Here is a 25,203-nt window from a genome sequence, read left to right on the forward strand (position 1 = left end):
GTGGTCTCTGAGCAGCCCAGCTTTTGAGAAAGCAAACACCTCTTCGATTTCTGAAGCTCCGTCAAGTGCAGATTTTTATAGAGGCTGGCATTAAGTTCCACAGCACACCTGAATCTCTACCAGTAGAAGCTCATTTCTTGCACTTCTAAGATCTTGATTTGTCTGACCTCTTCCTTCTTCAACACATTTGAAAATGTCTGGACCCTCCGACCGTCGTTTTGACTTGAACCTTGGAGAAGAGACAGCCACGCCTTCTCCAGACAACATATGGCGCCCATCCTTCATATCCCCTACTGGTCCTCTTACCGTTGGGGATTCTGTGATGAAGAATGATATGACCGCTGCAGTGGTGGCCAGGAACCTTCTCACTCCCAAAGATAACAGACTACTTTCCAAACGGTCTGATGAGTTGGCTGTTAAGGACTCTCTGGCTCTTAGTGTTCAGTGTGCAGGTTCTGTGTCTAATATGGCCCAACGCCTATTTGCTAGAACCCGCCAAGTTGAATCATTGGCTGCTGAAGTGATGAGTCTCAAACAGGAGATTAGAGGGCTCAAGCATGAGAATAAGCAGTTGCACCGGCTCGCCCATGACTATGCTACAAACATGAAGAGGAAGCTTGACCAGATGAAGGAATCTGATGGTAAGGTTTTACTTGATCATCAGCGGTTTGTGGGTTTGTTCTAAAGGCATTTATTGCCTTCATCCTCTGGGGCTGTACCTGGTAATGAAGCTTCAAATGATGAACCTCCAATGCCTCCTCCTTCTGGGGTTTTGTCAAGTACTGAGGCTCCGGATAACCACCCTCCGGTGCTTTCTCTTTCTGGGGCTCTACCGACTGCTGAGACTTCCCCTAAGCAACCTTTGTGAAGGCTCCCTTTTGTTTGTTTATTTTGACTCATGTATATGTACATATTTGTGGCTTATCGAAAATATTAATAAATAAGCTTTGCTTCATTTCAACATATTGTGTTAAATACACCAAAGCCTTCTTCATAAAGTTCTTTGAATTTTTGCTTTTGTTGAACCCTGTATTGTTGAAGCTTTGTGAGTGAAGCATGTAGTTTGAGGTAGTGTTCCCTTAATTTCCCGAGTGAGGAAAACTTCTCGGTTGGAGACTTGAAAAATCCAAATCACTGAGTGGTTGTGAGACTGCCGAGTATCAAGGTGCAGTAGCATATGGTGGGAGTCCCCCAAGTCTTCAGGCGAAGAGAGTTGCCGAATGAGGTGTCTAGCTAGTAGTCAATGTCATGAGTAGGAAAACTTCACTTGTTTCTTTTTGAAGTGGTAACCCAGGGCTCTTTCTTCATATATTGTTTTTTTTGTTATGAAGATGTGTTAGGCCCAAAGAAGTGGAGGCCTAGGCCCTTTTTTTTTTTTTTTTTTTTTTTTTTTTTTTTTGTCGACTGAGTGGGATGTGTTCAGCTGAATCCAAATAGGGGGATGTTTTCAGCCGAATCCAAGGAGGGGGGAAAGCATGACTCATCATCATTTGTCATGATGTTGTTCCTACACTTCATCATCATTTACTACTTTTCCTTTTCTTCTTTCATAATATGCCATCAATGTGTTTAATTTTCTTTTGCTTTGCCTTTCCTTTTTGGCTGGAAAGATTGCCATCTTTCCTCACAATCTGATTTACTGCAGTCTTGTTGAAGGAAATGTGGGTGTTGGAGCTAGGTAAACCAAGGAGGGTGTCTACGTAGAGGGAGTGGTAGCTCTTCAATATAACACCATTTTCTGTGGTGCAAATCGCAAAACCATCTTCATGAAAGTTGTTCCTTAGCTCGTGAACTACAACATATCCGAATTGGAGATCCATCGGAGCAGTACAACTCCAGAAATTCAGGTATGATGAGTGATTGTTCGTCATTTGTATATCAACGCGTCAGACCTGTTGTGAGCTTCAAAAACTCCATTTTCTCTTGCTCATATCAACATACTTTCTTCATCGAAGTTGTTCCTTAACTTGTGAACTACAACATATCCAAATTTGAGGTCCCTCGGAGCAGTATAACTCCAGAAATCCAGGTATGATGAGTGACTGTTTATCATGTGTCTGTCAACCCGTCAGATTTGTTGTGAGCTTTGAAACTCTATTTTCTCTTGCTCAGATCAGCATGCTTGCTTCATTGAAGTTGTTCCTCAGCTTGTGAACTACAACATATCCAAATTTGAGATCCCTCGGAGCTGTATAACTCAAGAAATTCAGGTATGATGAATGACTGGTTATCATTTGTCTGTCAACCCGTCAGATTTGTTGTGAGCTTTGAAACTCTATTTTTTCTTGCTCAGATCAGCATGCTTGCTTCATTGAAGTTGTTCCTCAGCTTGTGAACTACAACATATCCAAATTTGAGATCCCTCGGAGCTGTATAACTCAAGAAATTCAGGTATGATGAATGACTGGTTATCATTTGTCTGTCAACCCGTCAGATTTGTTGTGAGCTTTGAAACTCTATTTTCTCTTGCTCAGATCAGCATGCTTGCTTCATTGAAGTTGTTCCTCAGCTTGTGAACTACAACATATCCAAATTTGAGATCCCTCGGAGCTGTATAACTCAAGAAATTCAGGTATGATGAATGACTGGTTATCATTTGTCTGTCAACCCGTCAGATTTGTTGTGAGCTTTGAAACTCTATTTTCTCTTGCTCAGATCAGCATGCTTTCTTCATTGAAGTTGTTCCTCATCGTCTCTTTCATAACATATCAAAAATTCAGAATGAACTAATGGTTAAATATTTCCAGATCTTCGAAACATCACAGCAGCTTCGAAATCTGCAAGAATCCGACTGTCATGTTTGGAGCTTCAACACTTTAATTTCCGTCGCTCAAACAGAAATGGTTCCTTCTTGAAAGTTGTTCATATGCGCAAAAACTATAGGGTGTCCAAAATTCAGCTCCATTGGAGAAGAGCAGAGGTTGCCGAAATTTGATAGATGAAAGGAGGCGGAAGAGGGAGAGAGAGAAAAAGTCTCTTGGGTTGGATTTCTATTTTGGGGCAGATTCCAAGTTTTGTAGCACCTTCATTATTGATGAATTGCTTGTACTTTTGTCCATTATGAAACTTGGGACTTTGGCTTGTTGTTGGATCTATTATAATATGTTTGGGAACATATATAAGTGAATAAATAAGAAGGAAAATTTTGGGCCCTTGTGGGTGTAAAACAAAAAATGTTTATGTTTACCCAAGTGTTTTTGTACAAGTTCAAGGGCATCTTGGGTTTTGTGAACAAAATTTGTTTATTTGGAGCAAGGTTTTGTGTTGAAGCTTTGTAGGTGAAGCTTTGGAGGTGAAGCTTTGGAGGTGAAGCTTTGATGGTGAAGCTTTGTAGATGAAGCTTTCTGGGTGAAGTTTTTTGGGTGAAGCTTTGTGGGTGAAGCTTTTTAGGTGAAGCTTTGTGGGGAAGCTTTTTTAGGTGAAGCTTTTTGGAGGTGAAGTTTTTTTTGGGTGAAGCTTTTTTAGGTGAAGCTTTTTGGGTGAAACTTTTTGGATGAAGCTTTTTGGGTGAAGTTTTGGAGGTGAAGCTTTTCGGGTGAAGTTTTGGAGGTGAAGCTTTTCGGGTGAAGCTTTTTGGATGAAGCTGTTTTTTTTTTTTTTTTTTTTTTTTTTTTTTTTTTTTTTGCGCTTGACACGGTATTCATTTGCTTGTTTTGTAGTGACTGTGGAAGACGGATTGCTTTCTGATTGAGAAGGGTTCCGGCATCGCTTTGCACCATCTTCATGTGGGTAATATAGGAACTTCCTTATGTTTTGATCATGCATGTAGTGATAGAATTTGTTTCTTCTTATTGTAGATGTCAGAGCCTGGAAGTTCTAGTGATGAGGGTTCTTCTAGCTTTAGCTCTAAGTCTGAGTCTGCAATGTCGGAGTCTTCAGGGTCTTTGTTAGAGTCCTGTACTAGAGAAACATTGGATGATCTTCCCAACCGTCGAACTTTAGCTATTGCTAGTTCTTCCTCCATGGCGTTGGGTGAGGGGGTTGTTTTTGATGCCATACCCATAGTTCGCTCTGAGTTCACAGCAGACCATCTAAAGAATAACTTGTTAAATAATGAGAAGCAGGTTGAGGCGCTAAGGCAGTCATGTAATATCCCTCGTAGTGTAGGGATACGTTTGGTACATGATGAAGAATGGCCTTCTGAGCCTCCCCAGGGTCATGTTATGTTCTACACCCAGATATTACTGACTTTAGGGGTGAGACTACCTTTACATCCGTGGTTGCAAAAGATGTTATCTTTGATCGGATATGCACCTGGGCAACTCAATCCTGGTTTCTGGGATACTTTGATTGGATTTTATATCATTTGGATGGAGTGTGGGTTGTGTGAGCCTTCCTTCCATCAGTGGCGTTACTGTTACAAGATGCGCCCAGCAAAATCATGCACTGGTTATGCCGAGTGTGCATGTCGGAGTGAGAGAGAGCGTATTGTGTATGGTAAGAAAAAGGCATACTACACATGGAAAAACCGTTGGTGCTTTCTGTATAATGATTGGGAGTATGATAAGGGCGTCACGCCTGAGCGACGTGTGCTTACTCACTTCCAGACTGTAGGTTGTAACGTATCAACCGTTCGTACTATTTGCTATTTGTTGTGGTCTTTTCTTGCTTCTAACAATTTGCTTCATGTAGTGACGCGGGGCACCATCCAACTGTTTGGGCAGGAGCTATCTGACATAGAGAAGGTGTTGAGGGTGCCCAAAGAGGATAGACACTTAAGCAAGCTACGACCCTTATTTCGTCGGTACGGTTTCCAACCCTTAGTTTCCGAGAGCCAGGGACGATCGAGTAAGTTGTATCCTTCATGTAAACTTAGCTCAATTCCTTACTTTATTTGGAAAGTTGTATTTCTTATTTTGATTTTCCTTATGCAGTGGAGAAGGTAAGCAAGAAAACAGGGACTAGCACCAATAAAAGGAAAGCACCAGTGTTAGTTCCTTCGGAAGACATCCTACCGCATAAGAAAATTCATAAGTTCCGAGGGGAAACATCCGTTAGACCTAAGTCCCAAGATGGGGTCCTTAAGGGGCCTGCCTTTAGGAAGACTGGAGTCGAGGCCGTTGAAAATGCTGCTGCCGTAGTTGTAGGAGAAGGGAGCCGACTGTTGCCTCCTCCTCTTACTATGGAGCACACTGTCCAGGAAAGTGATCCTGGTTCCCGCCATGAGGGGAAAGGCAAGGAAAGAGCTGGCAGTGTCCCGTGGAAGGACTTGAGGGTTGCCACGCGGCCAAAGGATTTTGGGGATATCAACAATTGCTTGGCAGGGCGTCGATTCGCCTTCGATGAGCTCGGAGAGCCCTTAGCTAAGGATGAATCGGATTGCGACCGAATGTTGAAGCTGTCTTCATATGTGAGTGTTACTTTGTCATTTCCTTACTTTTTCCTCTTTATTATCATTATTTAGGTAGTGATGATTGTCTTGCCATGCAGGTCATGGCCGAGTATCACGACAGACTGCAAGAGGTTGAGCGGTACAAGGCAAAACTGAAGGAGAATAAGCAGCTTGTGGACGAGGCCCGAAGGAATAAGGGACTTTTGACTCAGGCTCTCCAACTGAAGGACGAAACCATGGAGAGCTTGAAAAGGCGAAATGGTGAGAACCTAAGGCTTAAGAAATTGTTTGAGGCAACTAAAAAACAGTTGGAGGTGGCTACCTTGGAGGTATCCAAGGTTAGGGGAGAATTGGATGGTGCCTTAGTTGAGATTTCTGAACTGGAGAAGAGCATTCCAACTGAAAGGGAGGCTGCTGTGCAAGAATACTTAAGTTCTTCGACCTTTCATCTTGCTATTAAACCCTACTGTGCTCAAGAAGCTCGCTTTGAAAAAAGGAAATGGATGGCCGTCCTTGATCATTATGATGATGGGAGCATTCTTCGAAAATACCACGAAGATATAGATGAGCATCATCGAAAGGGCGAGACATTTGTCCTTGCTGTTGATCTTAGCAGCGAAGATGAGTCTGATAATGAAGGTAGTGCTGATGCACAGACTCAGCATGGTGAAGAGGATCTTGGGGATGCAGAGGATGATGGTAGGACGCGGAGTGATACTGCCAGGGGTTCGGCTTCAGATGAGAATGAATAGCAGTGTCCTTACTATCTGCATGTATTCTGGATGTAGTAGTCTGATGTGTGTATAACATGTGCCCATGTTATAAGCTTGAGAGTTTTGGATTTGAGGTGTTCATGAGTGTTTGCACTATTATTAATGCATGTTTGGCTATGTATGAATAAATCTATTGTTTGGATATAAGCCATTGTTTGGTTGTTCCTTTCTTTGTATAGTCTTGTCGACACATACTTAGATTTTGTTTCGTGTTGGATATATCTGCTTTGAGGTTTCAACACTTGAGTGTTCCATTGCTAGGAATGTAAAAGAGTGAGGGCTGAGTTGGCTAAATTACCTCTTTATTGAATTCATTGCCAAATGGCCTTCATTACATAGGATGCCGAACGGCTATAGCTCAACACTTGTACATCGTGAGTCTATTTGTAGTAGTACTTTAAGTGATCAGCGTTCCATGGATGGCCAAGGGTCTTGCCATCGGAGCTTCTAAGTGTGTAAGAGCCAGGGCGACTGATGCCAATGACTTCATACGGTCCATCCCAATTTGGACTAAGTGTGCCTTCACTCGGGACTCTGTCGCAGAGTAATCTTTTCTTTAAGACCCAGTCTCCTATTTTGAAAGAACGAGGCTTGACCCTAGAGTCATAATAGTTGGAGATGCGCTGCTTGTAGGCGACATTCCTCAAGTGAGCTTGGTTTCTGTGTTCCTCGACTAAATCCAAGTTGAGGGTGAGTTGTTTGTCATTTTCACTTTGAATGTAATTCTGGACTCGGAATGTTGCTTGCTCGAGCTCAACAGGGACAACCGCCTCTGTGCCAAAGGCAAGTGAGAATGGAGTTTCTCCTGTTGAAGTCCGATATGAAGTGCGATATGACCAAAGAACTTGGGGTACAAATTCTGGCCAACAGCCTTTAGCTTTGTCCAAGCTGGTTTTCAAAGTGCGCTTGATTATTTTGTTGATGGCCTCAACTTGTCCATTAGACTGGGGATGAGCTGGAGAGGCAAAGCATAAGTTGATGTTGAACTTAGAGCAGAACAATCTGAACTTCTTGTTGTCAAACTGTCGCCCATTGTCAGTGACTATCGCATTGGGAATGCCGAATCTACAAAGGATGTTCTTCCACACGAAGTCTTCTATCTTTGCCTCAGTAATGGTTGCCAAGGGTTCTACTTCGGCCCACTTTGTGAAGTAGTCCACTGCAACGACTGCGTAACAGACTTTGCCCTTCCCTGCCGACATTGGGCCGATCAAATCAAGTCCCCACTGGGCGAAGGGCCAAGGGCTGATCATAGGAGTAAGAGGCTCTGGAGGGGAATGAGGAATAGTCGCATATCGTTGACATTTGTCACATGAGCGGGATACTTTGATGGCATCCTGGTGGAGTGTTGGCCAGTAATATCCTTGGCGAAAAGTCTTGTGTGCTAGGGACCGAGATCCAGCATGATCTCCACAGACTCCCTCATGTATTTCCCGAAGAACGATTTCCGCCTCGGCAGGCGTAAGACACCTTAAGTATGGCAGGCTAAAACCTCGCTTATAGAGTTGATCATTGATGATCAGGTAGCGGGTAGACTTGTATCGAATTTGCTTAGCCTGGACTTTATCATTTAGGAGGGTGCCATGAGCAAGGAAATTATAGATCGGGGTGATCCAACTATCCCCCTGTTGTAAGTTGCATACTTCTGCGGCCATGGTGCTTGGTGTTGCCAACAGTTCGACATGAATTTTTCTTCCAATCTTGTCTTCCACAGCTAAGGCGAGGCGAGCCAGGGCGTCTGCATGACTGTTTGCCGCTCGAGGAACTTGGGTGATCTGGTAGTGGAAGTGCTTGAGCAAAAGTTGTGTTTGCGCAAGATATGCTGCCATGGAGCTGTCCTTAGCATCAAAGTTGTTGGTAACCTGGTTGACCACTAATTGGGAGTCACTGAAAATATCAATTTGTTTAACCCCGAGGTGTTTGGCCAAACGTAATCCTGCTAGAAGGGCTTCATACTCGGCCTCATTGTTTGATGCCTTGAATTTGAACCGAAGAGCATACTCCATTGCTACTTTGTCGGGCGTAGTCAAGACTAGTCCTGCTCCACAGCCCTGTTGGTTGGATGAGCCATCAACATACAGACTCCATACTGAGGTCGTTGATTCTACTTTCTGAGCTTCCGATGGTAATGAAGCTACTGCTTCAGGTGTAGAAGCAATGTCAACAGGATATGTGAAGTCGGCGATGAAATCTGCTACTGCTTGACCTTTTTCGGCTGGTTTTGGTTGGTAGGAGATGTCAAACTCACCCAATGCTATCGCCCATTTGATCATTCGTCCAGACGTGTCAGGACTCTGGAGTATCTGTCGAAGAGGGTGATTGGTAAGCACGATGATGGCGTGTGCTTGGAAATAAGGGCGAAGTTTCCGAGCAGACATGACCAATGCTAGAGCTAATTTCTCAATGTTGGAGTATCGTGTCTCCGCATCTTGTAGGGCCTTGCTAGCGTAGTAGACGGGCCGTTCGACACCACTGTCCATTCGAATAAGAACAGAACTGACTGCTGAAGCCGAAACCGATAGATAGATGATGAGAATGTCACCAACTTCTGGTTTGGAGAGCAGAGGGGCTTTACTCATGTACTCTTTGAGGTTCCTGAATGCCTTGGCACATTCCTCCGTCCATGTAATGTACTTCTTATTTCCCTTGAGTGCTTTGAAGAAAGGAGCACATCTGTCTGTGGCCTTAGAGATGAATCTGGTTAAGGCTGCCACCTTGCCAGTAAGGCTTTGGATGTCTTTTGAAGTTATTGGCTCTTTCATGTCGAGGATTGCTTTGATTTTTTCAGGGTTAGCTTCAATGCCTCGTTGGCTAATCATGAAGCCTAAGAATTTGCCAGAGCCCACGCCGAAGGCACATTTGTTGAGGTTCAACCTCATGCGATACCTCTTTAGAATGGTGAAAGTTTCAGATAGGTTGGTGATGTGTTGGTCAGCATGTTTGCTTTTGACGAGCATATCATCAACGTAAACTTCCATGTTCCTCCCAATTTGTTCGGCGAACATTGAATTGACCAGTCTCTGATAAGTTGCTCCTGCATTCTTTAGGCCGAAAGGCATGACTTTATAGCAATATAGTCCCCTGTCAGTAGTGAAGGCCGTGTGTTCTTGGTCTGAGGGGTTCATGAGGATTTGGTTGTATCCTGAATAAGCGTCCATAAAGCTCAAGAGCTCACACCCTGCCGTAGAGTCTATAAGCCTGTCAATAAGAGGAAGAGGGAAACTATCTTTCGGACACCCTTTGTTTAGGTCGGTGTAGTCAACACACATCCTCCACAAGACCTTTTGAAGCGAAAGACTTTCTTTGGTCGGATTTTTCCTAACAAGGACCACATTTGCTACCCATGTCGGGTAATTGACTTCGCGGACAAAGCCTATGCCTTTGAGTTTTTCAACTTCTGCTTTCATTGCCTCGTATCGTTCAGCGTCATAAGATCTTCGCTTCTGTCTCACCGGCTTGATCTTGGGGTCAATACTCAAACGATGACAGATGACATCGGGAGAGATGCCTGGCATGTCCTCGTATGACCAGGCGAAGACTTCAGTGTTCTCTTTCAAAAAAGATATCAATGCTAACCGAAGGGGTGGTGACAATGTGGTGCCAATATTCACCATGCGGTCTGGATGATCTCTTGAGATAGGTACATTCTCCAACTCTTCAGCAGGTTGGGCTTGCTGGGTGAAAGAGTCATCTTGAGGATCATCGGGTTGATTGTTGCTATCAGGAAGATCCAAGTTCGCATCATCTAGGCTGGTCTTTGTGACTTGGTCATGTACAGACAGGGTTTCTTTGGGTCCGGGCAAGTGTTGTTGCTTAACTGAAGTGTTGTAACATGATCGTGCACTAAGCTGATCTCCTCTGATGTAGCCGTTGCCATGGGGGGTTGCACGATATCACCGGAGAAGCTTATCAGAGGAGAAATCGAGCGATCGAGCAAGTGTTCAGCTACACTGAGTGCCCTGAAAGCTTCGGCAAACATGATATTGACCGAAGCCCCTGTGTCTACGAGGATTCGTCGAACATCAAAGTTGGCTATGTGAGCCTCCACGATCAATGGGTCGTTATGAGGGTAGATGATGCCTCTTTCTTCCTCAGGGTAGAAACATATCGGATCCCAATTAGGCTTTTGATACTTCCCTCCCCTGATGTCTTCCACGTGAAACACTCGGTGACCAGGCCTCAGAATTCGTTCACTGTTTTTCATGGCCCTATTGGAAGATTCAGATATGGGTGTGCCGCCGCTTATGGAATATATGACATTCACCTGGCGTTGGTTACGGTTATCCCTTTGAGGGTGAAGAAGGAATTGATCAATTTTTCCTTCTCGTGCCAAAGCTTCAATACGATCACGGAGGATGATACATTTCTCGCTATCATGGCCGTTATGCTCATGGTAGCAACAAAACATGCCCGCGTTATTCGGGGGCGTGTAATCTGGGTGCCTCGGCTTTGGCTTTGGTATCAGGTGAGCTATGCTGGGGTAAATGGCCGCGCATGTGGCATTCAAGGGCGTGTATGTCTCATACCTTGGGGTAGGGGGTATCTTGACGCGGGTTTGACCCACTGCATTGACTGCCTGGGGGCGAGCGTTATTGTGGCGATACCCTTGGTTATCGGGATAGTGTCCCTTACTCTTTTTACTGGAAGGAGAGTGGTGAGGATGGAAATCCTTCCTCTTGCCTTGAAATTGATATGTCTGTTGATTCGGTGAAGCATTATGCAAGGCATGGAGAGGTGCCACTGCTGTTTGGAAAGTCGAGGTCTTCTCATTTAGGTGAGTCTGGCTTCCACCTCCCACTTGTTGATAAAGGATGGTTGTAGGGGGTTTCTCCTGATATGTCTTTGCCTCGGCGGAGGCATGGTTATAAGCCTGCGCCATCACCTCAGAGTAAGTCTTCCAAGTATTGGCATTGATCATGTATTTAAAGAAACAATCACGTAGGCCTGCCGTGAAGGCTTTGAGGGCAGTCTTGTCGTCTGCCTCGGCACACCGGGAGTATTCATGGCTGAAGCGGCCAGCATACATACGTAATGACTCGTCTGGCTTCTGGCGGATAGTGTACAAGTCATCTGCAGAGTGCAAGCGATCGGTTTGGAAAATGTGTTGGGAAACAAATAGTTTCCGTAATTCCTCAAATGAGTCTACCGTCTCAGGTGTAAGACGACAATACCAATTTAGAGCTCCACCAGAGAGGGTGGAGGGGAAGAGAAGACATCGCTCTTCGTCGGTGTGCATCCGGTATGCCATGGTGGACTCAAAGAGGTTAAGGTGCTCAATCGGGTCCTCTTTTCCAGTATAAAGTTGCAAGCCAAGCTTTTGCTTTGTCTTTGCTTGAAGGGGGGTGTTGAGGATCCTCCTTGTAAGAGGGCCAGGCCTGGGTTGGTTCCAGTCAGGTATTTCAGCCTAACGTTCAGCCTTCAACTTGTTTACTTCCTCAAGAAGTTGTAGGACAAGGGGGTCCTGAGCGGAGTTATGTGTCACTGGAGCTTTCTTTCGTAAATCTCCATCTCCTATTGGAATTAGGAAGGTTTGATCAAGGGCATGTGATTTTTCCCTGGACTCGCTGTACTGGATTCTAGGGTATGTCTGTCGGAACACCTCTGAGTCCCCTGTACCCTCATGTCTCTCTAGGACTTGTTGCCCCTTCCCCAAATTGGTGGCCGGCTTGGGCCGTGGCAGGGGACCGAGTCTCTCAGAAATCCTTGGGTCATTAATCTTTGAGCTTATATGGATGGAATTCTCTCGACGTTGCTTCAGGAAATCCCGACAATCGCGAAAGACGGCTTTTGATCCTTCTGCCCCTTCAGCAAAGAGGTGTCTCCCTCCACTTCTCATGGTTCGGGTCGAAGCAACTGGGTTAAGAGAAGCCTCATGTTGATTATCAAGTCGAGGGGTAATCTGTTCCCTATCAGGGATATCTATGTCGAATGCATGTGACCCTCCATGTTGGAGGGCACCCAGTTGATGGTTGACTTCCACGGGGGCAACAAGCTCGCGTGTCTGAGCTTGCCTAGCTTCGTGGAGTGTCTCGAAGAGCTTCTCATATTGCTCCTGGAGGACCTCATTCCTCATTGCTATCTTGTTGTTCTGAGCTTCCAACTCATCGACTTTAGCTTGAAGAAGAACTCGTTTTCCTTTCTTCTTTCGTTGTTTCGCACTATGTGCAAGGGGGGTGTCATTCTGTGTGCTGTGGCTTCCTTCGCTTCCCATGCTGGAGAGGGATGCCTGATCAAAAGAAAGTGTACGAATGATAGAAACCAGCTTGACACAGCTGAAGAGAGTAGGAATAAGTGTCGTTTCCCACAGACGGCGCCAAATGTTGATGCACAAAATCAGCGAAGACTTTGGTACAACAGAAAGTGTCAGGTTTTATGACCTTCGCTTGGTTGCTTCGGTCACTAGTGAGGATAAGTACGTAAATGAATAGAGACAGAGAAGCAAACACAGGATGTACGTGGTTCACCCAGATTGGCTACGTCCACGGAGTAGAGGAGTTCTTATTAGTAGTGAAGGGCTTACACAAGTACAAAGGATCAAGCTCTCAATTTAGTGAGTTCTTGTGAATGATTTAACACAAATGGCATTAGGCCATTCTGTGGGGGAATGACCCCTATTTATAGAAAAACTTGTAGCTTTGTCACATTGACATGTGTCATGTTGTGATTGGTTCTTGATGTCAACACGTGCTGCGCTCTGATTGGCTTCTAATCTTGACACGTGTCGAGTAGTGATTGGCCTCCTGGTCGGAGGAGAACTCTTCTGGGTCCTTGACAGTATAGCGTTAGCCGGTGCTCGGTAGTTTCGGGATTCATAGCGAAAAATTCCCCAACATATAATACCAAAATTTTTGGGATTCATAGCGAATCGATACCGAGCCTTTCTGTACTAGAATTGGGATTACATATTCAATAGTTCGAGAATCCTGAACCGAACCGAAAATATATACATACATATATATATATATATTTATTTATTTTGGTTGCATGCATGTTGAATGTTGAATTTAAGTCATTTGATAATAGACTATATTAGAAATAGAAGTATGCAATTAAGTAGTTTGGAACTTTGGAACGTCAATTTGACGTGGTAAGAATGAATTTGTGTGAAATTTCAAATTGGTAATAGGTAAAAAATCTAAATTTCAATTGATATGAATTGGGCAACAAAATTTCAAGCCAAAAGCCTGGCCAAAGTTTAGGCCACAAACCAAAAATCTCAAATTTCTGCCCAAAACCCAAAATCCAATCCCGATCCATCTTGAAATACAAAAAACATTTCGGGAATCCCAAAAATTGGAAATAACGAAAGTTCAATTCGGAATTGGTCTTCAAATTCTCATTCCAAAAATTTTCGGTTTGAAATTCGGAATTCCATTTTCAATTTGGATCCCATACCAAACCACTCCTAATTCAGCCTAGTACTAAGAAGGGAGGCAATGACAATATCATCATGCAAGTGATCTATCACATAGGCCTTGTGAATTGGTTTTCAACTTTGAACCTCTTGTTAAGTCATGTTCTCATGCTTTGGAAAAATATACATAAGGGAACAACTTCTTCTTTTTTTCCATTAAAATTAACCACAAAGTCAATCTCACTTCAAATATAAAAAAGAAAACTTTACAAACTGAGTGAAGATACAAAGTCTCTTAATATGTAAATATCATTTCAGTTTGGGTATTTAATTTTCGCTCATTATGTAGGAATTTTCTAATATGCTTCGGATGATCTTATTGTTAAGAATGAATCTCACATCGATGGAAGAATGAACCTTGCAAAGGCTACTCCCCATATTCCAGTTGGTTTTACGGTGGAACCTCAATATTTTTTCCACTTATACTCCAGAGTTTTAACTATTAGATTATTCGTCAAAGATACAGCAACTAAAATCCAAAAATATAAGATACTAAAAAGTTAGGGTAAATCTCAGTTTACTACTATCAAGTTTCGTGGTTTTCAAAATTTGGTACATGAAGTTTTTTTTGTCCCAGAGTTATACCCAAAGTGTTAATTTTGGGACAGTCTTATACATCCGTTAGTCTGGCTGTTAAATCAGCTGTTAACTGATGATGTGGTGTCTACGTGAACAATGACTGGATGCCACATGTCAATATGGAGCTCACATGAATATTTAAAAAATTTTAAAAACAAATTATGGGTGTTCACCCTTCCCTCATTCTCCCTCCATTCTTTTCCCTGCACCCATCCTCCTCGCACACCCACCCATTCCTATCATTCTCCTTCCCTTCTCTCATCTGCACTCACCTTCCCTGCACACCCACCTATCTGCCCGCTCCTCTTCCACATATCTGGGTATGACGCAGGCCTCGCCGCCACACAAATGGGTCGGTGTTATCGAAGGTTGGCCGTGTAAACCATAACGAGCTCTACCCTTCTACAAGTTCGGCGGAAACCCATTGAATTTTATGAAGGTTTTGGGTTTTGGATGAAAGGTTGTGATTTTTCAAAGCATGAAAGAAAAGTAAATTAGTGAAATTGAACTGTCAATAGTAGTAGCAGCCGCAACACCAGAACGGTTAATTGTCGTCGTTTAAATTCGCCAAGTTGTTGGATCCGAAAGCTTCCTGGGACAAGTAGGGGTGGGCGCGGTGCGGTTCGGTGCAGTTTCGAGTGAAACCGCAACCAAAACCAAAACTTTTTGAGGTGCGGTTCAGTGCGGTTTTGAAGCCAAAACCGAAATGAAACCAAACCATTTGGTTTGGTTTTGTGCGGTTTCAAACGGTTTCGGTTTGGTTTTTGAGAAAAAAATGTACAATTTAAAATATACACCTATTTATGCATAAGACAGTCTTATTTTCCTCATATATTAATTAATGAATATGCAGCAAAGCCAAAAACAACAACAACAATGCAACAAAACTGCAACAACAAACAGCAACAAAACTGAAAAAAAATAGGAAACATAAAATCTGGCATCATCTAGATGTCAATCTTCCTCAAATTAAGGGATTAGACTTAATAGAGAATCCCATGGAAAGAGGAAACATCAAAATCTGGCAGCATCAGTCACCCCATATCGTCTAATATCCATATGTAGCATCAGTCACCCCATATCGTCTAATACTGCAGCAAAAAACAGCAACTAACATGTACCAAAACTGCAACAAATGACAAGTACTAAAATTAAGACAACATCCAATGCATCAATGGGTTTAAACTTTAAATCCTTACGCATCACATCTACTAAAATTCAATTTGATCACCAATCACAATACTTTACTACAACCCAGTTGAAAAGTTAAGTTTGCCATAATACAACTAAAGTTCAAACTTCAAAGTTTCAAACAAAGTTCAATGTCAAAATGCCTTATGGCATTAGTACAACGAAAAAAATAAATGGTTCATGAAATTCAACAAAGTCTTGGTTTTCAACTTACATTGCATCGTTCAAGTTTCAAACCTTTGCCTTTCCTTTTCATTTTGGACACTTATTCTTTGAAGGTTTAGGAAGCCTTTGAGCTTGTGAAGACCTTGCACCTTGTAAACGCAAAAGGGGAGGTTCTTGTGAATTAGAACCTTGAGATTGCTTTGGAGCTTGTTGTGGTTGTGGATCAAGAGTAAGAGAGGCAATGCTTGAAGTCGATTTGGCCAACTCTACACAATACAAAACTTAAAAAATATAATTGATGTTTAGTTGAAAAAAGAAAACGAAGAAAGTTCTTTTACTTCAAATGATATACTTACCCGATTCAATACTTTCATAGAACTCAATGTGGTCAATTGAAGGTGCATCATCCTCCAAAGTAATAATATTATCACCCTTCAACCAATTTTGCATGCATATCAAGGCCTCCACCGATTTAGGAGTTAAAGAACTCCTAAAATCTGATATCACTCGACCACCGGTGCTAAAAGCACTCTCCGATGCCACGGTCGAAACTTGAATTGCAAGAATATCTTTTGCAATTGCGGCCAAGATAGGAGAATGTTAAATGCTTTGTGGACTCCTCTTTTGTAATTTGTACCAAGGGATCAAACAAATAAGAATTCACCTCATCTCCCACCACTTTCTCATCATTATCTTCAACAAAATGCATCCATTCATCAATTAGATCATCTTCTGTCATAGCCACATTAGATGAGGTAGAAAAAGGTTGTGATTGTAAATTTTCTGATTTCTTCACTTATTTTCCACCTTCAACATTGGGAGCATATTCATCATAAAAGGCACGCAATATATTTTTTATTTCTTCAGTTTTCAATTGTGCCTCAATGTTGGAAAGTTTCTTTCTAAAGAGTTGTATGACGTGCCTCAACTTGAACCTCAAATCTAAAACATCTCTTATTACAATAAGAGGGTTCAATTCATGGTATGAGTCAAAATATTTTTCATATTTTGATCTCATATCGGATGCCATTGTCTTCAATAATTGTTTCGACGGTAAACCTACTTGCATGTTGGCTCGGGATTCTAAGTTATTGATGGCGGTCTCCACTTTTATGACATCATGAAGGCCGGTATGAACCGTGAGATCTGTAGAAGCATTCACCCTCAAAGTCACATCATAAAACACCCGTAAAAACTTGACAAAAACCTCCACCTTGGACCAATCTTCTTCCGTTGGTGGTCCAACCATTTTCCTCCCCTTGGTTTGGCAAACAATAATCACATCATCTTCATCTTTTTCATTTTCTACTTTCTTAAAGTAAGCCAATAAGGGACTTGTTTCATCCTCCGCCATTGTAGCAAAGGCCTTCTTAAATTTCAAGGCTACATCCAACATAACAAATGTAGAATTCCACCGAGTAGGGCAATCAAGGCAAACCGTTGCTTTGCACATCAATTTCACCCTATTCACAGCTTGCCTAAAAAGCTCCAATCTTTGTGGAGAGCTCCTTACGAACCTCACACAATTTCTTATAGCTAATAGACCATTATTTAGCCTCTTTATCCCATGACTCACAATTATGTTGGTTGTGTGAGTGATGCATCTCACATGTAAATACTTGCCACCTAGAATAGCTTGGGAATTTTCCCACCTATTCATTTTCATCATAAGTTGATCCAAAGCAATTTATTTGCAGAAGCATTGTCCACTGTGATTGTCATAACTTTGTCTATCCCCCATTCCAACAAGCAACTTTCAATTAACTTTGCAATTGTGGTTAGGAATAACACAAAAGTTTATGATCCTCTTGTGCATATTCCATTCATGATCAATAAAATGTGCCGTAAGAACCATATAATTGGTGTTTTGTGTGCTTGTACAAGTGTTGGTAGTGAGACAAATTCTATGGGCACTTAAGGTTTTCTTCAAATAAGCATTCGATTCATCACCCATGTTGAGAAAAGTTCTCACAAGAGTTCTTCTAGAAGAAACTTGAAACAATGGAATACTAACAACACAAAAAAGCCGAAACCTCATCTTATCAACGGTACTAAATGACATCTCATCTATGACTACCATCTTGACACATGTTTCTAACACACTTTCTTGTGAAAATCCAACAGCAACCAGATTGTTACCTTTACTTTTATCCCCAACCAAAACTTTTTGGTTTTTACTTCTATTCCCTTGGTAAAATTTACAATATCTTTCAATGTGGTGTCTCATGCTTGTGGTGCCATTAACTCTCGGTTCAGTTGCATAGTCACCCACATTGCTTAGTTTTGGGCAATAATTACATTTAGCTTTCCTAAGTTTTACTTTGGCCAAATATTTCTCCCCCTTTTCATTGATTTTCGATTGTTTTTTCGTCACATAATATGTTGTAAAATGATCCCAAACCCAGCTATGTTTCTTGAATCAGAGTTACTTACTTTTTCATCTTCGCCCTCAGATTCTTAGCCGTCATTTTCAGGGTCACCTTCAACGTCTATTTCATTTTCCGAGTCAATTTATATTGCCTTGTCCTCCGGCTTCTCAGGGGAGTCCCCCGTAGAAGAGTGACCGATCCCACTATGCTTGCTGGATTCTTCATATTTTGACTAAAATAAAATATGAAATGCTCATTATCTTAAAGGAATGGAATGCACAGAGTCTACAACACACAACACAAGAATTAAAGAAAGCCTCTCTAACCATATGTAATTATTTATTTCAACCCTAGTTGAGGCAGTTCAGTTCAACTTCAACCTGTCAATTTGGTACCCTAATATAATAGTAATTAATAAAGTAATGTCCTAACTTTGAATTTCAGTGCCATAATATTAATGAGTTTGTTTTGTCAGATTGGCATGTGGAATGTAACCATAATTGAAAGATGACTTTCAAGCCTCTTGCATAAAATAACTTTAATTGACACACCCCGACTTGGAATGTCCACTAGGATCCGAATCGAGCTATGCTGGCCGACACCTGGAAGGTGATGAAGCCATAAAGTATGGTGATGTGGAAAAAGCGAATAAATTTAAATCTAAAAGTACCTAAGTACACGAGTGCGCGGTGAGCGGGTATAAGCCCATTTCATACGTGATTACAGAGCATAAGTAAAGTACAGTAAGGTAAGATAAGGCTTATACCATCTTAGGAAGCCACCTGCACTGGGATATGCCAAGAATCCTTGTCGACACGGAAACTTTGCTACTAAAACCTGAAAGGGCACAAAACTGAAAACGTGAGTGGGCAAAAACAAAACTTTTCAAAACCGTTTCACTTATCAAAGATAATAACCCCTCTCTGTAAAACCTGTATAATTTCCCAGAAAATAGCATGCATAACTATCTCAAAACCATACTCAAAATAATAAATCCACAAATATGCCGTGTCAAATATCTTAGCAAAGAAATAAGTAAGCCAGGTGAAAAAAAATCAATATAAGATGGTATGTCAGCCGGAGTCACCTAACGTGACCTGTACGGCTAAGCCTATAACTCATCTACTAGTTCCCTGCACACGAGTCGGAACCACATAAAGTGGTCTGTACGACAGGCTAGGTGTAAATAAATACGCTCAAGTGCTATGATCATGTGAAGGTTGTGCAAAGTATCGCAAGTCACCTACGAGTCGAAACCACCTAATGTGGTCTGTACGAAAGATTGGCACCTGCCTTGGATCCAAGGTGAGCGTGTGGTGCGGGAGGTGAACGATCACGTGAAGGCTAGGCCTTGTCCTTGGGCGAAGCACTATCACCGAGATGCAGAACAATGAGCTATAAATGCATCTCAACACAATCATACTCACTACCATCACTACTATCAATAGATACTCACCTAAAGCTTACCTGAGCATCCGCAGCAACAAGCAACCAAATATATAACCATACTAATGCGTTCAGGCCAGGATGTGACATTAATCCACCAGTTTTCTGCCACAACCTAGAACTACACCTGACTACTGACTAGAGAACAACAAAACAAAAAATCAATGAAAACAAAACAAAAGAACTCATACGTAACAATGCTCCAAAACAAGAAAGAACAAAAGAACAATGAAAATAGAAAATCAGTAATAGACGATTTGCAAAACAAGAAAGAAAGAGAGGAAAAAATTCTTGAGTGGAATAAGCTGCTTAACATTAGAGTTTTCATTGTCTTATGAGTAAGAAAAAATGCATTCATGAAAATTCTTGATTTTGCTATCAATATATAATGTGGTATGCAGAACACTCAAAGAAAGTGCTAATGTTATTCCAGCCCCCTCACTATGACCGATGCTCAGTGCTTACAACAGAAATAAATATAGTTTCATCTCGTCCCATATTAAAGATTCAATGGATTCAATGGATTCAACTTCAATTTCACATCCAAGACTTTAAATTGAATCTTTGATTCAAACGAACCCTAACCCAGTTCCCATTTTGAATCTTTGATTCAAATGAACCCTAACTGTAAAATTAATTTAATTACAAATTACTAACTAAACTAACTAATACAAGTTCCAAGTTCTTATCATATTAGCTGGAACAAATAGCAGGTGAATGATTTGCCAAGTTTGTTTTGCAGAGCTTTTGATTTGCAGAGTTCAAGGTTTGCAAATGAAGGAGATCTGGGGATGCAAGTAGTGAGGTCGCAGAGATGCAAGTAGCCAGGTCGCACATGTGAGTTCAGGGCACTGATGTCGACTGTGGAATAGATGAAGATGGGTTTTGACTTTTGAGAGAAAGATGAAGATGAGTTTTAAGAAGATGAGTTTTAAGGAAAGGATGAAGATGAGTTTCAGCCTTCAAGACCCGAACTCGAAGTGAAAAATTAGATGATAGTCCAGTAACCTAGTTGAACTAATTAAAAGTTTAAAACATAACATGTGGTTTTGGTTTTGGTTTCGGTTTCGGTGCGGTTTTGAAAACCCAAAACCTAAACCAAACTGTTTTTTTTGCCGCGGTTCGATTTCGAAACCATTTCAAAATTGCAAAACCAAACTGTTCGGTGCGGTTCGATTCGATTCGTTTCGGTTTCAGTTTTCGATTTCAAGTGCCCACCTCTAGGGACAAGGTACTTCAACTTCCCCATGATTTCATCACTGTCATTTGTTTGGGTTCCGTTCCCTAAATCAGTTCCATTCGACAGCAACGGGGAAAGAGCCGAACCAGACCACCCATTCCCCTCTACCATTCGGGCTGGACCCTTCGTATTTGGTATCAGGGTAAACCCCATTCACCTCGCCGTCCTTGTACAAGCTGCACTCACTGTACTTTATGATGTAAAAATCGTTCACAAACGCCATGCCATCCTCTTTGAACCCCGCGACGGCGACATCAGCTCCGAGCATGAGCACGAAAGTCGAATTCGGGTTGGCCCACCCGAAAGCCATGTAATTCATGGTCCTAGTGGCGGCCTCCAATCCGATATTGATCAAATTGTCCTCAACACTCAACGTTCATCGAACCCTATAATTCTTCGACAAAACCTTGCAATTCTCCAGCATAGTCGGCTCGGTATAAACCTAAACCCGACTCGTTTCATTCCCTGAATCGGTTCCATTCGACATCAACGGGGAATGAGCCGAACCAGACAACCCATTTTTATACCCAAAGAGAGATTAGGGGAATGGGTAGGTGTACAGGTAGGATAGGTGCAGGGAAGAGAAGAGAGGGAGGGGTGAACGCCCCATAATTTTATTTTTTTATTTTTTTTTAATATTAACGTGGGCCCCATATTGACATGTGACGCCCAGTCATTGTCCATGTGGGTGCCACATCATCAGATAACTACTAATTTAACAGCCAAACTAAAGGATGTATGAGACTGTCCCAAAATTAACACTTTAGAGATGACTCTGAGACGAAAAAAACTTCATGTACCAAATGTTGAAAATCATGAAACTTGAGGGTAATAAACTGAAATTTACCCAAAAAGTTATTATGCATTCCAAACTTATTATTTTTAACAGAAAAATACATTTATAAAAGAGAAATTTTATTTAAACCCATTTAACCTCTTTTTACACCCAACTTAAATTTTAAATATTAATTGTCTATTTTACCCTATTGCATAATTACTGTTAAGTACAAAATGAAATTAATAATAAAACTCAAATTTATCAATAAACTCAAACACTATAATTAAACCATACGATTACTCTTTGTTTATCCTACGTTTATTCTGGCTAAAATCCTAATAGCTCTCATAGAGAAAAATAAGTTTTTTTTTATTGATAAATGGTGATTTTGAAGTTTTGAATCCTCCAACCAAGGTATGACTCACTTTATGAATTTTTTGTTCGTTTGATTTCAATTTTTTAGAGAGTAGAAGTTATTTACTGTAATTTTTTTCAACAAATACAACGAAGGCATCCTACCTTCCGCTAAAACAACAACGAAAGCATCCAACGATGAATAATGTCCGGTGTGAAAGGACCCAGTAACCTGAACTGGAAAAACAAAAAGACTAGTCGCAACATCCTTTTTCTTCTTCTTTTTGTTCGTAATTTGCTTTCTCAAATCAGTTGAGCACAGTTTGAGGGTTGGCCACTTAAACCAGGCACTGTAAACCTTTGCACCTTTCTCTCTGGCACTCTGAACCATCCAATTCATAGACTGGCTCTCGTAATCAAACATAGTCAACAATTTTTTGTTCGTTTGGAAAGGGTATGATTCGGCCAACAATTTAAATGCAGAACCTCTACTCAAAGTAAACACAAGACCATACTCATTCTCAGGAATGTTCAAATAATCCATAATCCTAGCCTTTAGAGCAACTCCAGCGGATGCTGGTTGCTCGGGCGACAGGGGAGGAGAAAGGGCCTGAGGGCCGGTGGGAGCAGCTCCAGCGGGGAAGGGTCCGAGTGAGGGTGGGAGGCCGAGCGAAGGTGGGGTGGGAAGTCGACGGGCCTGTGGCCCGAGGGCTTTGGAATTGTTTATTTTTTTTTTGTGTCAAAGAGAGAGAGAGAGAGAGAAAGGGGGGTTTTTTATTATTTAAACAAACAAAAAAAACTATTATTTTAATTGCTTATTGCCAGGGGGAGGGTTCCAAGGGTGGAGATGTAAATGGCAATTACTGTTTATTAATGGTAGTTACTATTTATTTAAGGCAGTTACTGTTTAATAGGGTGGATTGAATAGTGGATTGCCAGGGGGAAGGGCTCCATGGGTGGAATTGCTCTTATATCATGTTCCAATAGTGCCTTTCTCAGCACCGCCATAAAGCGCAAGATTATTCAAATTTAGCTTCTAAAAATCAAATGGGTGTAAAAATAAATTCACATATTGAATTGGGTTTATGATGATATATTAGGTATTAAATTTGGGTTTAAAGAGATATTAATAGTTTAATTAAAAATCAAATGGGTGCAAAGAGTAAATTAGATGTAGAAATATGTTAGATGGGTTTAAATAAAATTTCATTTTATAAAAAGTGGAGAATGATTGTTTTGAAGTGCCCTAACATTTTTTTTTTAAATTAAAAAAAAAAAGAGTAAAAGAAACAAACATGGGTTGGGGAGATAGGGGACTGGGGAGAAAGTGGGTGGCTGGGTTGGGTGGCTGGGTTACAAACTCGCAATATTTCAACATAGGCACAGCGCCCAACAAGAGACTTTTTGGGGAATCTTTTATTTGGTCTATCGAAGATCTAAAACCCTAACAGAAAAACTATTTTGCCTTCTTTACCGCTCTGCTAAAAAAATTTGAAGAGCGGTTTGAGTATTCTATTATCCAATGTTTCCTTTACAGCAACGAAATATGAGAGTTGGTCTTCCGTATTTCATCTATTTATTCCTTCGACCAAAATAGAATCTCAGGAGATCTGATCTTGTCACATATATGCTGCTTCAATGAATGTCGGTATGTTCAATAACTTCAATACAGGAGGCCAGCGGAGAAAATCATCATTAGCCCTGACTTCGGATGGTGCGAAAAATCAAGATAAGTCAAATGACAATGATGAGAAAAAGAAGGTGATGCATAGAGAAATCGAAAAGAAGAGAAGGCAAGAAATGGCCAACCTTTATGGATCACTTCGATCTGTACTTCCTCTTGAATTTATTAAGGTAAAGATCGAACCTTAGATACTTCTTTCACTTTGATTTCTCCCTTGGTTCAATTTCCTTGTGATTAAAGTACCCTAGGCACCAAAAATTGTTTCTTGCTTATTAAACAGAATTTTAGGGACGATCGGTAAGTGTTTATTACTTTGTAAATTTTTTTCTTGGGTTTTGACCAATTTTGTCAAATTTTAGGGCTTTATCCTCGACCCTAATTGTGTTGTTGGATTATTTCAGGGAAAACGTTCGTTGGCGGATCATATGAACGAGGCAGTGAATTATATCAAACAGCTGCAAACGAGAATCAAAATATTTGGTGCCAAGAGAGGTGAGCTAAAGATGGGGTCAGCCTCGTCCAATTTGAGTGCTAGTACTCTTGGCCATGGGAGCAGTGGTAGCTCATCAACTGCAGCAAGTACTCTAGTTGCAGTCCACCCTTGCTTAGCTGGCGTTGAGATTGTAGTCAGTACCGGCCGATCTCCAGAGCAAGGTTTTCTCCTATCAAGAATGCTTAAAATACTGCTTGGACAAGGACTTAATGTAATCAGCTGTTCTTCTACCCAGGTTAACAGAAGACTTGTCTACACCATCCAATCTGAGGTAGTACATGTTTCGCAGCTTAATTAGTTCTGATTAATACAAGATTACTTCAATTTTTTCATTTGTAACTTCACAGGTTAGCGATCCAACATGCGTAGACTTTTCTGGGTTGCAGCAGATTCTGACCGAAGCCTGTCATCATTGACAAATTTTCAAGTAACAACTTAATTAGCTGCGTTTTCAACCTGGATGTGTCCATATGGTTCGCAGAGAGTCTATTAGTTTGTAGGTTTTCTTCATGAGTGACTTTGTACGAGAATCCAAACTGATTAACTGTTTTGCTTTGTTTAATTTATGTCTCATTCTTCACCTTACAAAGACCATATGTGTTATATTGAAAGCCATACCTACAGTTGAGCTCATTCTACCAGTTTAATTTCTGATGAAAAATTTATATATGTCAATTGGGAGTTGTTGATGCTGAATCTGATTTTGAAGGATAGTTTCTTCTACGAAAATTGTTTTCTCAAGTTGTGTATATCAACTGGGAGCTGTTGAAAGCTGAATCTGTTTTTCAAGGGTAGTTTCTTCTACGCAAATTGTTTACTCAAGTTGTATTAATGATGTTGAAGGTGGCATATATGTAAAAGTTGTATACAATCATGTGCATATCTCTTCTCGCATCACAAAGTAAACAAAAAAGTAAGAGATTAGTGTATAATTCCTTACAAGAAATGTTGCTTTGGAAAACTACATTAGGCCAATTGAAGAGAATTCTGAAGTGATAAAGTTGTGGATCTTACAATTGATTATGCATGGAATATTATTACTTTTCGAGTGAAAGTGGGAAAATAGTTATTTGTGTAAAATGATAGATTTTGCTATTAGTGTTATGATGTTTTTACCATAGTTTTTAATATAGTTGTGGAATGATTAAGGTCTCATGATTGTTATTAGTATAAAAAAACAAAAAAAGTCTCGAATAATTTTCATAAAGATTTGACACAATTAAGCACTGAAAATTGATCGGTGGGATCAAATCATCAATTTATACATGTGTTTAGCAGTGTAACTCCATGATATAGACCTGTGGGCAACTTATTAGATTTTAAATTATTAATAATTTGGGTTGAATGGGATGACAACAAAACATTGAGACAATCTATGATCTGCA

At 41.1% G+C, this 25,203-nt stretch overlaps 1 protein-coding gene and 2 long non-coding RNA genes across 3 annotated transcripts; all 3 read left to right on the forward strand.

Moving 5' to 3' along the window:
- Window positions 1-2,471: 2,471 nt before the first annotated feature.
- LOC139196124 (uncharacterized) lies at window positions 2,472-3,152 on the forward strand. Its single transcript, XR_011581111.1, has 2 exons — window positions 2,472-2,572; window positions 2,748-3,152. It is a non-coding gene; the product is annotated as an uncharacterized lncRNA (long non-coding RNA).
- A 507-nt stretch (window positions 3,153-3,659) lies between these two features.
- On the forward strand, window positions 3,660-4,982 carry LOC139196129 (uncharacterized). Its single transcript, XR_011581112.1, has 3 exons — window positions 3,660-3,725; window positions 4,633-4,788; window positions 4,875-4,982. It is a non-coding gene; the product is annotated as an uncharacterized lncRNA (long non-coding RNA).
- Window positions 4,983-22,927: 17,945 nt separating this feature from the next.
- Window positions 22,928-24,451, forward strand: LOC103439885 (transcription factor bHLH118-like). The gene is made up of 3 exons (XM_008378524.4): window positions 22,928-23,495; window positions 23,727-24,089; window positions 24,166-24,451. Exons 1-3 carry the CDS (start codon window positions 23,280-23,282, stop codon window positions 24,232-24,234), a joined length of 648 nt encoding a protein of 215 aa, XP_008376746.1. The 5' UTR covers window positions 22,928-23,279; the 3' UTR covers window positions 24,235-24,451.
- The last annotated feature ends 752 nt before the right edge of the window (window positions 24,452-25,203 follow it).

Source organism: Malus domestica, chromosome 01 (assembly GCF_042453785.1).
Source record: "Malus domestica chromosome 01, GDT2T_hap1".
NCBI classification, from domain to species: Eukaryota; Viridiplantae; Streptophyta; class Magnoliopsida; order Rosales; family Rosaceae; genus Malus; species Malus domestica.

Bases quoted from the DNA above. Each gene is read 5' to 3' on its own strand.
- LOC103439885 (XM_008378524.4), top strand. From the start codon at position 23,280: ATGAATGTCGGTATGTTCAATAACTTCAATACAGGAGGCCAGCGGAGA. The intron at 23,496-23,726 runs GTAAAGATCGAA...GGATTATTTCAG, and splicing joins TTCCTCTTGAATTTATTAAG to GGAAAACGTTCGTTGGCGGA. The intron at 24,090-24,165 runs GTAGTACATGTT...GTAACTTCACAG, and splicing joins TCTACACCATCCAATCTGAG to GTTAGCGATCCAACATGCGT.